The sequence below is a fragment of the Arachis ipaensis genome, chromosome B10 (genome assembly GCF_000816755.2).
Source record: "Arachis ipaensis cultivar K30076 chromosome B10, Araip1.1, whole genome shotgun sequence".
Lineage (NCBI taxonomy): Eukaryota > Viridiplantae > Streptophyta > Magnoliopsida > Fabales > Fabaceae > Arachis > Arachis ipaensis.
The window spans coordinates 4,166,987-4,181,632 of NC_029794.2; the positions used below are offsets into that span (position 1 = coordinate 4,166,987).

At 37.3% G+C, this 14,646-nt stretch overlaps 1 protein-coding gene across 1 annotated transcript; it reads right to left on the reverse strand.

The window, feature by feature from the left end:
• Positions 11,080 to 11,604, reverse strand: LOC110268326. The gene has a single exon (XM_021114402.1). The coding sequence runs from the start codon at positions 11,602 to 11,604 to the stop codon at positions 11,080 to 11,082; it is 525 nt and encodes a 174-aa protein (XP_020970061.1).

Genomic DNA, 14,646 nt, shown 5'->3' on the forward strand with positions numbered 1-14,646 from the left:
TATGCTAAATTTAGGGGATTTTATCACCCTTTTTTCACATTTATCCACCAAAATAGCATGGTTTTATATATTCTCCCTAATTTGCGCTTAAGAGTGAAAACATGCTTTTTAGGCCTTAAATTGGTTAGTTTCAATTCACCTTTGATTCCACTAGATGCCTTGATGTGTTTGTTGAGTGATTTCAGGTTGAAAAGGCTAGGAATGTGTCAAAGGAGTGAAGAGAAAAGCATGCAAAGTGGAGAAATCATGGAAAATCAAGGATTTTGGATGCACTCATCGATGCGCACGTGCAACAGACGCGCACGCGTGGATTGTGAAGTCGCATGGCGACGCGTACGCGTGGAGCGCAAATTGCCAAGCGATGCGTACGTGTGACCCACGCATACGCGTCGACGCTCGCACGTGACTTTATTAAAGGCAAAACGCTAAGGCGAATTCTGGGCTTCCCAGGCCCAAATCCAACTCATTTCTGAGACTATTATATGCAGAAATCAAGAGGAGATTAGGGGGCTTTTAGTTAATTGAATTTTGGAGGGAATGCTTTAGTTAGTTTCTAGAGAGAGAAGCTCTCTTTTCTCTCTAGAATTACGATTAGGTTAGATTAGGATTTCTTAGATCTAGGTTAATTTCATGCTTTGATTCACTTTTTCTTTATCAATTCTTGTTCCTCTACCTTTCTTCTCTCTAGTTTAGCATTTAATTCTTGTCATTGTTGACTTTTATGTTGATGCACTTTTGTTTCTTCTATTTCTCTTTTAATGCAATTCATGTTATATGTTCCTTTATTGTCAATTTGAATTGTTGTTGTTAAATTCCTTGCAATTAGTAGTTGTAGATTTACTTTTCTTGCAATTCTATTTTGCTTTGCTTTTATGCCTTCCAAGTGTTTGACAAAATGTTTGGGAGGATGTTAGAGTAGATTTTTCTCCTCTTGGCTTTGGTTGAGTAATTGGAGACTCTTGAGTTATCAACTTCTTTTGTTGATTGATAATTGGAAGTTGCTAATTGATTTGAATTCTCCTAACTCTAGTCTTTCCTTAGGAGTTGACTAGGACTTGAGGATTCATGTTGATTTATCCACTTGACTTTTCTTCATAATTAGAGGTTGACTAAGTAGGAGTAATGGACCATTGATGTCATAATTGAAGAAGATAATGATGATAGGACTTCTAGTTCTCATATCTTGCCAAGAGCTTTCTTATTTGTTAGTTTTATTCTTGCAATTTACTTTTCTTACCCCTTATTCAAAACCCCAAAATGTACATCTCATAACCAATAAGAAGAACACTTCCCTGCAATTCCTTTGAGAGACGACCCGAGGTTTGAATACTTTGGTTATTATTTTAGGGGTTTGTTACTTGTGACAACCAAATTTTTGTATGTGAGGATTCTTTGTTGGTTTAGAAACTATACTAGCAATGATATTTCATTTGTGAAATTCTATATCGTCAAAAATCCATTCATCACCCACCGTGGGGCCTGCTTTCTAACCCTGCAACTTTTGAAAATATTTTTTGTACTTTTATCTCTTTTTTGCAGTTCATAACATATGGCAGACGAGCATAGCCACGCTCCCTCAAACCCTAACCCAGCCGACTTCTGGCCATCAATGAATCCCTCAGAACAGATAACCAAAGAATGGTCGAACTCTTGCGCCAGAAGCAGCACAGCCAGAGCAAGGGAGGAGGGCACAAGAATGCTAAAAACAAAGACGACCATGATGAGCATACGTCGGAGGCTAAGCACGTTATACTAACTCCCCCGAAAATAATCACGAAAAGAACTAACACCTTTTCAAAGGAGATTATGAGATTTCAAATGTCTAAGAACTTTACCGTACCAATGACCCTGAAACCTTACGAAGGGATAGGAGATCCCAATATCCACGTCACCAAATTCCACACAATGATGTTTATGATAAAAAATCCAATCCAATTTTATGCCAAACTTTCCAACGGTCTTAGATGGAGCCGCCCTGATTTGGTTTTCCAACCTACCCGAAGGATCTATTTCCAGCTTTGATGAGTTAGCCAATCTTTTTGTCAACAACTTCGCTGCATCCAAAATATATGTGCACAACTCCGACTACCTGAGCACCATAGAGCAAGGACTACAAGAGAGCCTGAAGGACTACATGACAAGGTTCGTTGAAGCAACTACAGAAATACCTAATTTAAATCCAGAAGTACATCTTCATGCCCTAAAAAGCGGCCTCCATCCTGGGAAGTTCCAGGAAACCATAGTCGTAACAAAGTCGAAAACCCTAGCTAAGTTTTGAGAAAAAGAGACAAGCCAAATTGAAATTGAAAAATTCCGACAACTGCGGAAAGCAAAGAAGTCTACCTCAAGCAGGGAGGATGAAAAACGAAACAAGTATGCAAACAATAGAACAGACCAAAGATCATTTAAACTCATGCCAAAGTTCGACAGTTACACGCCTCTCAACACTAAAAGAGAGGGCATCATCAGAGACATTCCGCATTCAAAACTCATCAAACCTCCAAGCAATGCAGGCACATACCAAGACCAGCGATACGTGGACAAATCCAAATACTGCACCTTCCATCAGAAATACGGACACACGATAGATGATTGTGTCATAGCAAAGGATCTACCTGAAAAACTAGCTCGACAAGGCCTATTAGACAAATACATTGATACCCGAGGACGAAAATGGAACATGGAAGACTTCGACTAACATTCCAAAACAACTGACAATTCTCGAGATAAAGGGAAGAAGGTAAATGAAGATATTAATCCACCACGTAGAATAATAAATTGTATCTCTGGTGGGTTTGCAGGGGGAGGATGTACCAACTCGGCCAGGAAGAGATCCTACCAAACTATGATGTCAGTAACGGGATCAAACTCGTCCCAACCTATCAACCCAGACAAACCAGAGATCTCATTCCTCCCCAAAGACTACAAAGTGAAAAACCGCAACCTCGACGACCCAGTGGTCATATCTGCACAGGTCGGAGAACCATTGGTAAAGAAAGTCTTGACGGATCTTAGGAGTAGCACAGATGTTCTATTCTACTCAACATTCCAGAAAATGAAGCTAAGTGATAAAGCCCTCCAACCATCAACGGGAGAACTGGTAGGTTTCTCAGGTGAGCGAGTTCCAATACGAGGTTATATTTGGTTACAAACTACACTTGAAAATTATCCTGACTATAAAACCATGGACATACAATATTTAGTTGTCGACTGCAAAAGTCCCTATAATATAATTCTAGGCAGACCTTCTTTGAACGCCTTCAATGCTATTATCTCCACTGTACATTTGTGTGTTAAGTTTCTCTTACAGGATAACAAAGTAGTAACAATTCATGAAGATCAGAGAGAGGCCAGGTAGTGTTACAACGCCGGCCTAAAGAATGAATATTTGAGGCAACCTGAGCAACAGTACATCCAAGCAGTATACAACTCAGAGAAATTACCCCAATTGGCAGACTTAGATCCTCGGACCAACCATCAGGAGCAACCAATGCCAACAGATGACCTCACAAAAGTTCAATTAACAAACGAGGCAAGCAAATATACATACATCGGAAACGCGCTAAACAAAGAAGAGCAAGAACAACTAGCCGAACTGTTGAGACAAAATGTCGATCTCTTCGCATGGACCCCAGCAGACATGCCTGGAATAGACCCAAACGTCATCTGCTACAGACTGGCGACCAATCCATCAATCCGACCTATAACTCAGAAAAAAATGACACCTCGACACAGACAAAAAGGGCAGCTTCTTTGGAAGAAACCCAGAAGCTCCTCAACGCTGGGTTCATCAAAGAGCTCAGATACACTACCTGGTTAGCAAATGTGGTAATAGTTAAAAAGAACAACAGTAAGTGGAGGATGTGCGTGTACTACACAGACCTCAATAAGGCATGTCCAAAAGACGCATACCCCCTCCCATGTATCGATAAATTAGTTGACAGCTCTTCCGGTTTTCAATGTTTAAGCTTTATGGACGCTTATTCCGGTTATAACCAAATATTAATGTATTCGGCTGACCAGGATAAGGCTGCTTTTATTACTGACAATGGAAATTTTTGTTATAAGGTCGTGCCATTCGGACTCAAAAATGCAGGTGCAACATATCAGAGACTTATGGACAAAATCTTTTCAAACCAAATTGGCCGAAACATAGAAGTCTACGTCGATGACATGGTAGCAAAAATACTACATGCGGCAAATCACATTAATGACCTAAAGGAGATCTTTCAACAACTTCGAATGTACAACATGAAACTCAACTCCGAAAAATGTGCCTTCGGAGTACCAAATAAGAAGCCAACCCTGAAAAATACCAAGCAATACTAAACATGAGAAGCCCAAAGACAGTTAAGGAAGTTCAGCAACTTACCAGTTGGCTTGCTGCATTAGCCCGATTCCTACCTCATATAGCACACCGATCACATCACTTTTTCAAGACACTAAGAAAGCAAGAAAAGTTTGAATGGTCCAAGGAATGTGAGAAGGCCTTTACCGAGCTCAAGACCATATTATCAGAACCCCCTATTCTTCAAATATCGGAACTTGGTAAACCTTTATACATCTATTTATCAGTTACTAATTATGCTATCAATTCTGTCTTAATAACAGAAACAGGGAAGCAACAGTACCCAATATACATCATTAGCAAGTCACTCCAACACGTCGAGGTCAGATATCCAAAATTAGAAAAATTAGCCCTGGCCTTAATAACAATAGCCAGATGTCTGTGACACTATTTCCAAAGTCATACCATCATAGTCAGAACAGAACAACCCCTCTGGTAAATTTTAGCAAAGCCCGAGCACTGGAAGACTAATTAAATGGTCAATTGAATTATCCGAGTATGACATTCAGTACCAATCCCGAGGAGCCATAAAGTCTCAAGCGCTGGCGGACTTCTTTGCAAAACTCACAGTAGACGAGCCTAGTCCAACCACAAATAATTAGATACTATACATCAACGGAGCTTCAAACAACAAAGGTTCTGGACCATGAGTATTGCTCGAAGACGACCAAGGGATAGCCTTCGAACAATCCCTACAATTCACTTTCCATGCAAGCAACGATCAGACAGAATATGAAGCACTCATAGCAGGACTCAGACTAGCCCACACAATAGGCGTCACTCAACTGAGCGTCAAATGTGATTCTTTACTTGTAGTACAACAGGTAACAGGTAACTTTCAAGTAAAAGACCCACTGTTAGAAAAGTATAATGCTATTGTCAACACTCTTGTTCATGGTTTTCAAAAATTTGAAATCTCCCACATACCTCGGGAACAAAATGATAGAGCAGATATTCTTTCAAAATTAGCAACAACTAGAAGCCAAACTAAAACACCCTCCTTATCTCAACTAACACTTGATGAACCTAGTGTTATGCTAGCAACAGTTTTGAGTATTTCACAGGAAGAAGACTGGCGAAATCCTTTCATATATTATCTACAAACAGGTCAAATACTCGACAGCATCCAAAATAAGAAGAAATTTAAAAGAAAAGCGAGTTTCTACACACTACTCAGCTCCGAACTATACAAGCGAGGTTTCACAAGACCTCTTCTAAAATGCCTGGACGCAACAGATGCTAAGTTGGCAATGAATGACGTTCACAAAGGCGTCTGCGGAACGCATATAGGAGGACGAAGCTCGACCTCCAAAATACTTAGAGCATGCTATTATTGGCCAACACTGCAACAAGATTGCATGTATAAGGTTCAACACTGTGACCATTGCCAAAGACACGCACCAGTCATTCACAACCCAGCCGAACAATTGCATTCGTCAGGAGTAAGCTGGCCCTTCGACAAATGGGGGCTGGACATCCTCGGACCTTTCCCACTAGCTCCAGGACAAGTTAAATTTTTAATTGTTGCTATTAATTATTTTACAAAATGGATAGAGGCAATACCATTGGCAAAAATAACTTCCGAAAAAATGATATCTTTTGTATGGAGACACATACTCTGTAGATTCGGTATTCCTCATTCCATTATAACTGATAAGGTAGACAATTCATAGACCAAAAATTCACAACTTTCTTAACAAATTTCAAAATCATTCAACAGTTCTCATCCGTAGAACACCCACAAACTAATGGTTTAGCCAAGGCTGCCAATAAAATTATTTTATAGGGACTTAGGAAAAAACTAGAAGATTCCAAGGGAGAATGGGCCGAACTCATTCCAGAGGTACTATGGAGCTATAACACAACAGAACAATCATCAAGAAAAGAAACTCCTTTCAGGCTGGTGTATGGGTGTGATGCCATGTTACCTGTCGAAATCTCCCTACAATCTCCTCGGACGAAAAGCTTGAATGAAGGCGACAATATAGAAAACAGAAGAATCGAGCTGGATCTCGTTGAAGAATATCGAAACAAGTCAACACTTCAACAACTTGCTACAAAACGAGCAATAGCTCGGAAGTATAATAAGAAAGTCAGACCGAGAACATTCCAAGAAGGCGACTTTGTTCTTAGAAAGATAGAGAATGTACGAAAATCATCAGGGCATGGAAAGCTAAGTGCCAACTGGGAAGGCTCATTCCGGATTTACAGAATTATTGGCAAAGGAGCATACAAACTCCAAACACTGGAGGGAGTAACACTCCCAAACAATTGGAACATTTCTTCTTTAAAGCTGTACTACAGTTAGTCTATAAGTTGGACACGGTGATGTACTCATTTTCCTACTACCAGATTTTATCCCTAAGTTGGGTTTTGATGGAGAGGTTTTAATGAGGCACACCACCCCGCATCTTTACAATTATTAAAAAATTTACAACACAGCAACAATAAGTTACTTCACATATCTATTTCCTATCTTACTCAGCCAAGTCGCATAACAAATAATACTAACTCATAAGATGAGCATTCAATCATCCAAAAAGATTTTCAAATAAGACAATAACATAAATTACCAAATACGCACTAAAAGTGCAATCACAAACCAACAGTTAAATAACACCAAATATTTTTGGCTAAACACTAAAAGCCAATAGTACCAAAACAACTACACCAAACAATTCCTCGGCTGAAAGCCAGAAGTTTTAAATACATACACAACAAACAGTGTATAAAGACTAATCCATTACAAAAGTACATTAAGCATCCGGATTGTCACCCTCCCCCTCTTTATCATTTTCCTCATCCTCTACCAATTCTTCACCAACAACAACCTTGCACGGATTCATCGCAGACAAATCTGCATCACGAGCTAGAAGCTTCGCCTGCTCAACAGCCCTATCGAACCCGGCAGCAAACATTTCAAGGCTATGATCCTCCTTATCATTCTCAAGCTGTTTATTCTCGATGCCAAGCACCACCAACCTAGCCTCCAGAGCAGTCTTCTCTTCTTCAAATTTCTTTCTAGCATCCTTAGCGGCAGTTAACTTCTCTTACAACGAATCCACTAAGTTCAGAGCAGAGCGAAGCTTATTCCCTTTGTCCAAGTTCTCCTGCATCAACTGATCAACAACAGCTTTGTCGAATACATCCCCCTCTTTCGCATATAACTCACCTTCTTAACAGGAGAGGGTTGATTAACTTTGGCCCCCTTCTCAGCCTTCACATGACTGATAGACCCTTCACATGACTGGTAGCTCTACGTTTTTCGTCCGAAAATAAGCCCTCAAACTGCTAGACGTCACTTTCGGAGCTTTCTCAACTGCAAAAAATACAAATATAAGAAAAATGTCAAATGTTACAAAACAAACCAGTAAAGTTTAACCAAAGGTTTACCTATATACTTTGACACAGCATCTTTATCAGACTCCCACTCAAGAAGTTCCACGACAGACAACAAATCGGAAGACGAAACATTGTTAACCAAAAATTTCACTATCATTTCGTTTCTATATTCCATCTCGTCCATCCCCAATATCTACCTAGGTCTAGGACACCAAAATAAAGGAAAATTCTCCATCAAACATTCATTAACGTACCAGGGAAAGTCATCTTCAGCAGCACTAACCTTCAAAAACATCGACTTAAATCCCTTATAAGACGACTTTTATAAACTAAAAATAGCCCGACCAGGAGCACTCGCCAAGTTTAACCAACCTCCTCTTTTCACACCTTTACACTGGAATAGAGCAAAAAACACCTCCAACGATGGTTCAATCTTAAGATATTCCATCAACACCTCAAACGCCCTAACAAAGGCCCAAGAATTTAGGGGCAATTAAGAGGGCGCACATTTAAGTTGCATCAGTACTCTACATTGAAATTCAGAAAAAGGAAATCTAACACCAAGGTCTACAAAAACGCAACTATACATGAAGAAAAATTCGAAACTTTTACCATGGTGGTATACGCGATCAGCAGCATTACACGGCAAAAACTTAAGACTAATACCACCACCCTCCTTAACCCACGAAGATGCTAAACTCAACTGAGTCACACTACGATCATTATAAAAAATAGAAGCCCATTTTTTCACCGAATCAGCTACCCATGCAAAGGGATCATTTGGATCCCAGAACCACACTTCTTCCACAATTTTATCTTTTTCATCAACAACTTCCCTTTTCCCCTGGCTCCTAGCCTCCTTTCCTAACAGAGCCTTTTTTCCTTTCTCCATGCCAAAAATGCAATGAAAGTAGTAAGACGAAAAGAAACTAAGTGAAAATTACTAACCTTTCCTGCTCATCTTCAGTGAATACACAGAAAATGTAAACCCCAAATGGATAATCAAGAATCCAACAATAATCCACCCACTAGCCCACTACGCACACCTTCAGAAAGCAAGTTAAAAACCACAAAAGTCCACAACCGTCAATTGAAAAAAGTACTTCACAAATCAACGGCCACCATTCATAGCTGTTCCCCTACCCAATGTGCATTAAATACAGATGTCTTTTCCAATATCTTCTCTCTCTTCCAAACACTTTCATTTAGTTACCGCCAAAATACCAAGCTTTCCATATTTTTCAAATCTCGTGATGACCAAGTCGACCTTGGGAGCTACCACAGTATCCGATTCCGAGCTATACATAAGCTCGACCTGTTATAGCTCGGTTTCGCAAACTAGGTCAAACTTGGGGGCTATGATCCGTTACCTAAGAACTGACCCACAACAATAACCTTGAAATCGAATTCCACCAAAACGGATAACCTCCCCGAGATTCTCTCCAACCAAAACCACTGAAATCGCAAATACCGGAGTATCAACAAAGGACTCTGTCAAACCAGTAACACATATACTAATGACTACCCCAAATAACACAATATATACGAGTAACTCATTCAGTCATAGGTACGTTGCTCATTCCATATTCCTCTGAATAATCTCTTACTCTTACTTACTTGAGCGTTGGAGTCCCTTTGCAGGTGCCCAACGCCGCCGCTGCCCTTACAAGAAGACGACGTTTCTTCCCCTTTTATCCAAGGAAAGCTAGTTCGAGTATTAGCAGAACGAGCTATACTTCGGAGACGTCTTTACACACAAAAACATGTGGTGTTTTGAAAATGGCTAAATCAAATTGGGAACAAGCTTAATCGAAAAATGCAAGAGAATAGCAATTAAAATGAATTAAAAAAAAAAAAGCTAAAAGTGTAACGAAATGAGAAATTAGGGGAAACTTTTGAAAGAGAAAAATGAAAATTAAGAAACCCTAAACCTTATGGAGGAGATAGAAAATTATCCATGAAGGGGAAATGAAGGAAATTGCTGCTAGAACAAGATTAAAGAGAGTCACGAATTTTCTCCATTTAAAACGACGTCGTTTTTAACAATGTAGTCGTGGACAGTTAAGTCCCTATCTATTTTATATTGTTCAACTAAACACACAACGAACATGTTAACAAACTAACATGCCAGGTCAGAGGCCTAACATGACTGGTCAGCCTTTTTTGTTAAGACTTAACGAAAAAATACTTGCAAAAATTGTATTATATCACAAAAATAGAAAATAGGGATCGAAATAGAACATTTTTATTTTAAAATATCATATTGTCATTCTTAAAGATGAACAAAAATCAAATTAATAGTTCACTCTTTTGTTTATATCTGAAACAAAAAGCCTTCATTAGAATTTTTTTTAAACTTCATATTTGATTTTAATAAAACCTTTTAAACACTAACAATATTCCTCCTTTCTTCATCACCGATCTTTGCAAAATAAATTTCGTTTTTTTATCATGATAAATTCCTTATAGTGTTGGTATTACTATAAACAAAACTTGGTTATCATGCTATATCATCATTTAATTCAAAGAATAGGTAAAAACCAATCACTCTTCGCGGGGCTACACGGCGCCTCCGCCAACAACACTTTCCTTGGCATTGCCACATTTCACAAATTAAATTTAAAAAAATAAGTTGCATAGCAACATTTTTCTTATTTTTATTTCATGGTTAAATTAACACTAATTATTTTTTTTATGTTTAAAGATATTGATCGTTACCATTTTCTATCTTAAAATAATAATGATCTAAAACGAATAAAGTGATTTGCGCTCTCTTTAGCCAAATTGATAAGGTATTACTGTCTGATTTGGATTTGATATGCCAACGTGCTGCTTTATTGTCAAATATCAGATGAGCAAGTGGGGAAAATAATTGAGTATTCTCATTTGTTTTTGTTTTAGAATAATTAAGGATTTTGTTCTCTACTTGACACCTTTATCCCATGTGTTGAATTGGACAATCGTGTCACCAATCATTATTACCAATATTTAATTATTTTTAACCGGAGGTTTTCAATACACATATATTACATATATTATTTGACCGTGTTATTCTCATTTTTATCATGTGAATCCTATGTAGTATAACAGAGATAGACGCATATAGACTATAGAGAGAGAAAAAATAGGAGTGCAGCGGTGGGAGATAAGATGATTTTTTTTTTTTTTAAGTAAAGAGCTCAACACACAAAGTAGAACATTAACAGATAAATCAGAAAAAATCAACACTCAATACGTGACAGTCCTTAGTTATTTCTGGCATTACCATCAACAACTATAGGTTCACCACCAAACTATTCATCAGAGAAATTGAAGGACCTGTTGATAATTTTCACCACGTTAGAAGCTTGATTTTTGAAAATCCTCTCATTTCTTTCTACCCAAATTGCTCATATAACTGTAAAAAAATCAATGAACCACCGCTTTTTCTTGTCCTTCCTCACTGAACCAGTCGTCCAACTTTGGAAGTGCTCCTTTAGTGAACCTGGCATTGTCCAGAGCCTCCCAAGAGCGAACAGCCAAGCACTCCACACTTGCCAAGTGAACTCACACCCAATAAACAAATGAAACGCAGACTCTACAGACTTACAGCATAACACACACATATTATCGTTTTGTTCAATAACGCCTAGTCTACACAATCTATCATTGGTATTCACCCTTTCGACCAACACAAACCAAGAAAACAGTTCGATCTTTGGAGGAACGAAACCTCTCCAAATAGCACTAGTGAAGCTATATCTCGTGATGTCCTCCGAAAGAACTTCTGCTTGCATCACCTGCACAAAGGAGTTAGTCGAAAAAGAACCATATTTATCAAATTTCCAGATCATACTATCCTCTCTCTCACTTGTGAGCTTAACTTGTTTCGCAGAAATAGACGAATACGCCGAGCATGAAGGCAGCTCAGCCATATTCCCTAGGAGTATGCGGCCTATTAAGTAAGATGGTTTTGATAAATAGCTTTTTTCGTTTAATAAATAATTTCTAATATGTTTAGAAGTTCTTTTAATTTAGTTTTTGTATAATTAGATTTTAATTCAATAAAACAATACTGCCAAATAATTTTACCAATTAAATCCCAATTAAATTGGATACACGTGTTTTATTTTTGAATGTAATGATTGTCGTCTCTTCTTTTTTAATAATGTCGTCGTTTTCAATCACTTCTTCTTTTTCAATAACATTGCTTTCATCATCATCATTTTCTTTTTTTTCTTCAACATCAGTATTGTTCAAAAAATTAGAGTATATAAATTTTAATTCACAACACAAAAATTTTAATACACAACTCAAAATTTTAAAGAATCATATATCTAGAACATTGACATTCAACTAACAAAATACGCACATCGCATAAAATTTAGTATATTACAATAAAAAAATTTGGTGCACAATACAAAAATTTTGGTACATAGCACAAAAATTTTAAAAGATTACGTGTCCAAAACTTTAACATCTAACCAATAATAATCTCAAAAAAAATTTATATTCAATAAATTTGATAAACTATCTTAAATATTTATTTGTATATATTTAGAGCAGATATAGAACAAATATATAATTTGACTGTTATTATTCATCCTAACGTTATACCTGAACGATTATATACTAATGCTAAAATTCAATCAATTATTAAAAAAACTGATCTTATTAAAAAACGAGACAAGTCGAATTGGGTTAAATTAATATCTCTACTTTGAATAAAATCCAAATCATTTAAACAATTAATATATACGTATACATACACCACAGGACAAATGGAGGTTAGCGGCGGTTTAAGAGCTGATTTGCGGCAGTTTTAAACCGCTGCTAAACATAAAGCCAGCAACACAATGGTGTGGTATTTAGCGGCGGTTTCCAGCAACCGCTGGCATAGCCTCCACAAATCAAGTATTTTGCATTGAACCGTTTACCTCTCCAAATAGCAAACAATTCAAAAGTATTTTAATATCAATAAAGTATTTCAAAAGTCACCAAAAAAGTAAAGTATTTTGCTAATAATTAATGCTGTATAGTTACCATAAACAAAACGTATACTGAAAAATAAACTATCACATATATCCTAATTTCTATTTTTCACAATGTCCATCCAAAGAATTCATCCGTGCAGCAATGTCTGGTGGGAGCTCCCCACCATGCTGTTGGACCAGATAACTCAGCACACTCTCTATTGCCTGCCTCTTCATTTTCTCCGATGTTACTTCATCCTCCATTACTTTTCTTTTCAATTTTTCGGCCGTCACCTCTGCCTGTAGTTCACACAACATCATTTGGGCCTCTTCTAGTTGAGCTCTAAAAACTGTGTTCTATCCTGTTCAGATGCTAGTTAATTTTAAAAAACATAAAACGACAAAAAAGGCATATGGTGGAAAGAGCTAACAATCGAAGAACAAGCAGGAAGCTTGCAATCGAAGAGGGGTTTTGTACATACCAGAAGGCAAATTGACGAAGCTGATAGGCGATGGACCCTTCGGCGACGGGAAGCGCGATGCAGCTGGTACTGGGACCGGAGGGAAACGGCGGCAAGGATTTGCGCGCGGAAGGGTCGACGGATCTGATTTTGGGAATGGTCCACCGCAGGGGGAAAAGGGTGGATCGGCAGCCATGTGAGTCAACGGTGACAGAGTAGGGCAGGGTGGAGCAGGAAAGAGGTTCGCGCGCTCTGCACTCTCCATTGGCGGGTTCCTCGAATTCTTGATTTGTGGATATTCTGAAGTGAATTGGGATAAAATCATCTGCAGCTGAATTGGGGTTAGCGGCGACCATTCTGAGTTCGACACTAAATCAGAGAGATTCGGCGTCAGTAGGCTGATTTAGGATGGGATCGCAGCTATCCTCCATGAATTGCTACAGTTGGAAATTCTGCAGGTAGTTTGCAGCAGGCATCCCCCGCTTCTATTGTAGTGTTTGGATTATAAAAAGTTACAATATGCATGTTTGGCACCATTTTAAAAAAAGCTTTTAACTTTTGGAAATGTTAATTCACAACTTTTTGAAGAAGTAGAAATATATGACTTCTATGCTTATCGATAAGTCATTCTACTACTTCCTTAAAAAAATTTAACTTCAAAACAAAAAAATCTACTTTCCCTCCACCACAAAAAAATCTGCTAGAAGCACCGGCCTTCCACCATCATTCTCACGCAATGTTCTATCTGCTGGAAGTAAGGGTCATCCATCACCATTTTTACGTAATGATTCATCTGTTGGAAGTATTGATCATCCACCACAATTTTCAAACAATATTCCATCTGAACAACCTACTGCATATATTCCTTCTATGTATTTTTTTTATCACTCTATTTTTATTATTAAATTTATATTTAACTGTGGTATGAAATTTCAGTTTTAATTTTATTTTTTTCACATGTGATTTTATAGCTTGCTATTATTTTCATAATTAATTATAGCAAGTTCTTGACCTCAATAAAGGAGAAAGGAGTTCTAATAGGAGTAAAAAATAAAAATAAAAAACAGCAACAAAATATACATTGACACACATTTTATATTTATTTTTTATTTTCACCTACCATATCATACACAATATTAGTGATTAAGTTATGTAAAACCAACATTCAATATTGGAAAGTATTTGTTATCATCATTATTTTAATATTCATTCTCTTGTTTAAAAAAAATTATATTTTTTGAGTTATTTATCCAAACGCTACAACTTTAAAATAAGTACTTTTATATCTAAAAATCCAAATACAAAATAACTTATTTATAAGCTGCTATTAATAAAAGTCCTTATGCTTTAAACTCTTTTTCCAAAAGAGCTTATTTAAGTTATTTATCCAAACTGGGCCATAGGACCGTTTGAAAAATTTCAAAAGCTATTTTTTAGCTTTTGACTTATAAAAAGTCACATTAATGATGTTTGGTATAATTTTTTAAATATATTTTTTATTTTTCGAAAAATTATTTAAGAACTTTTGAAAAAATAAAAAAAA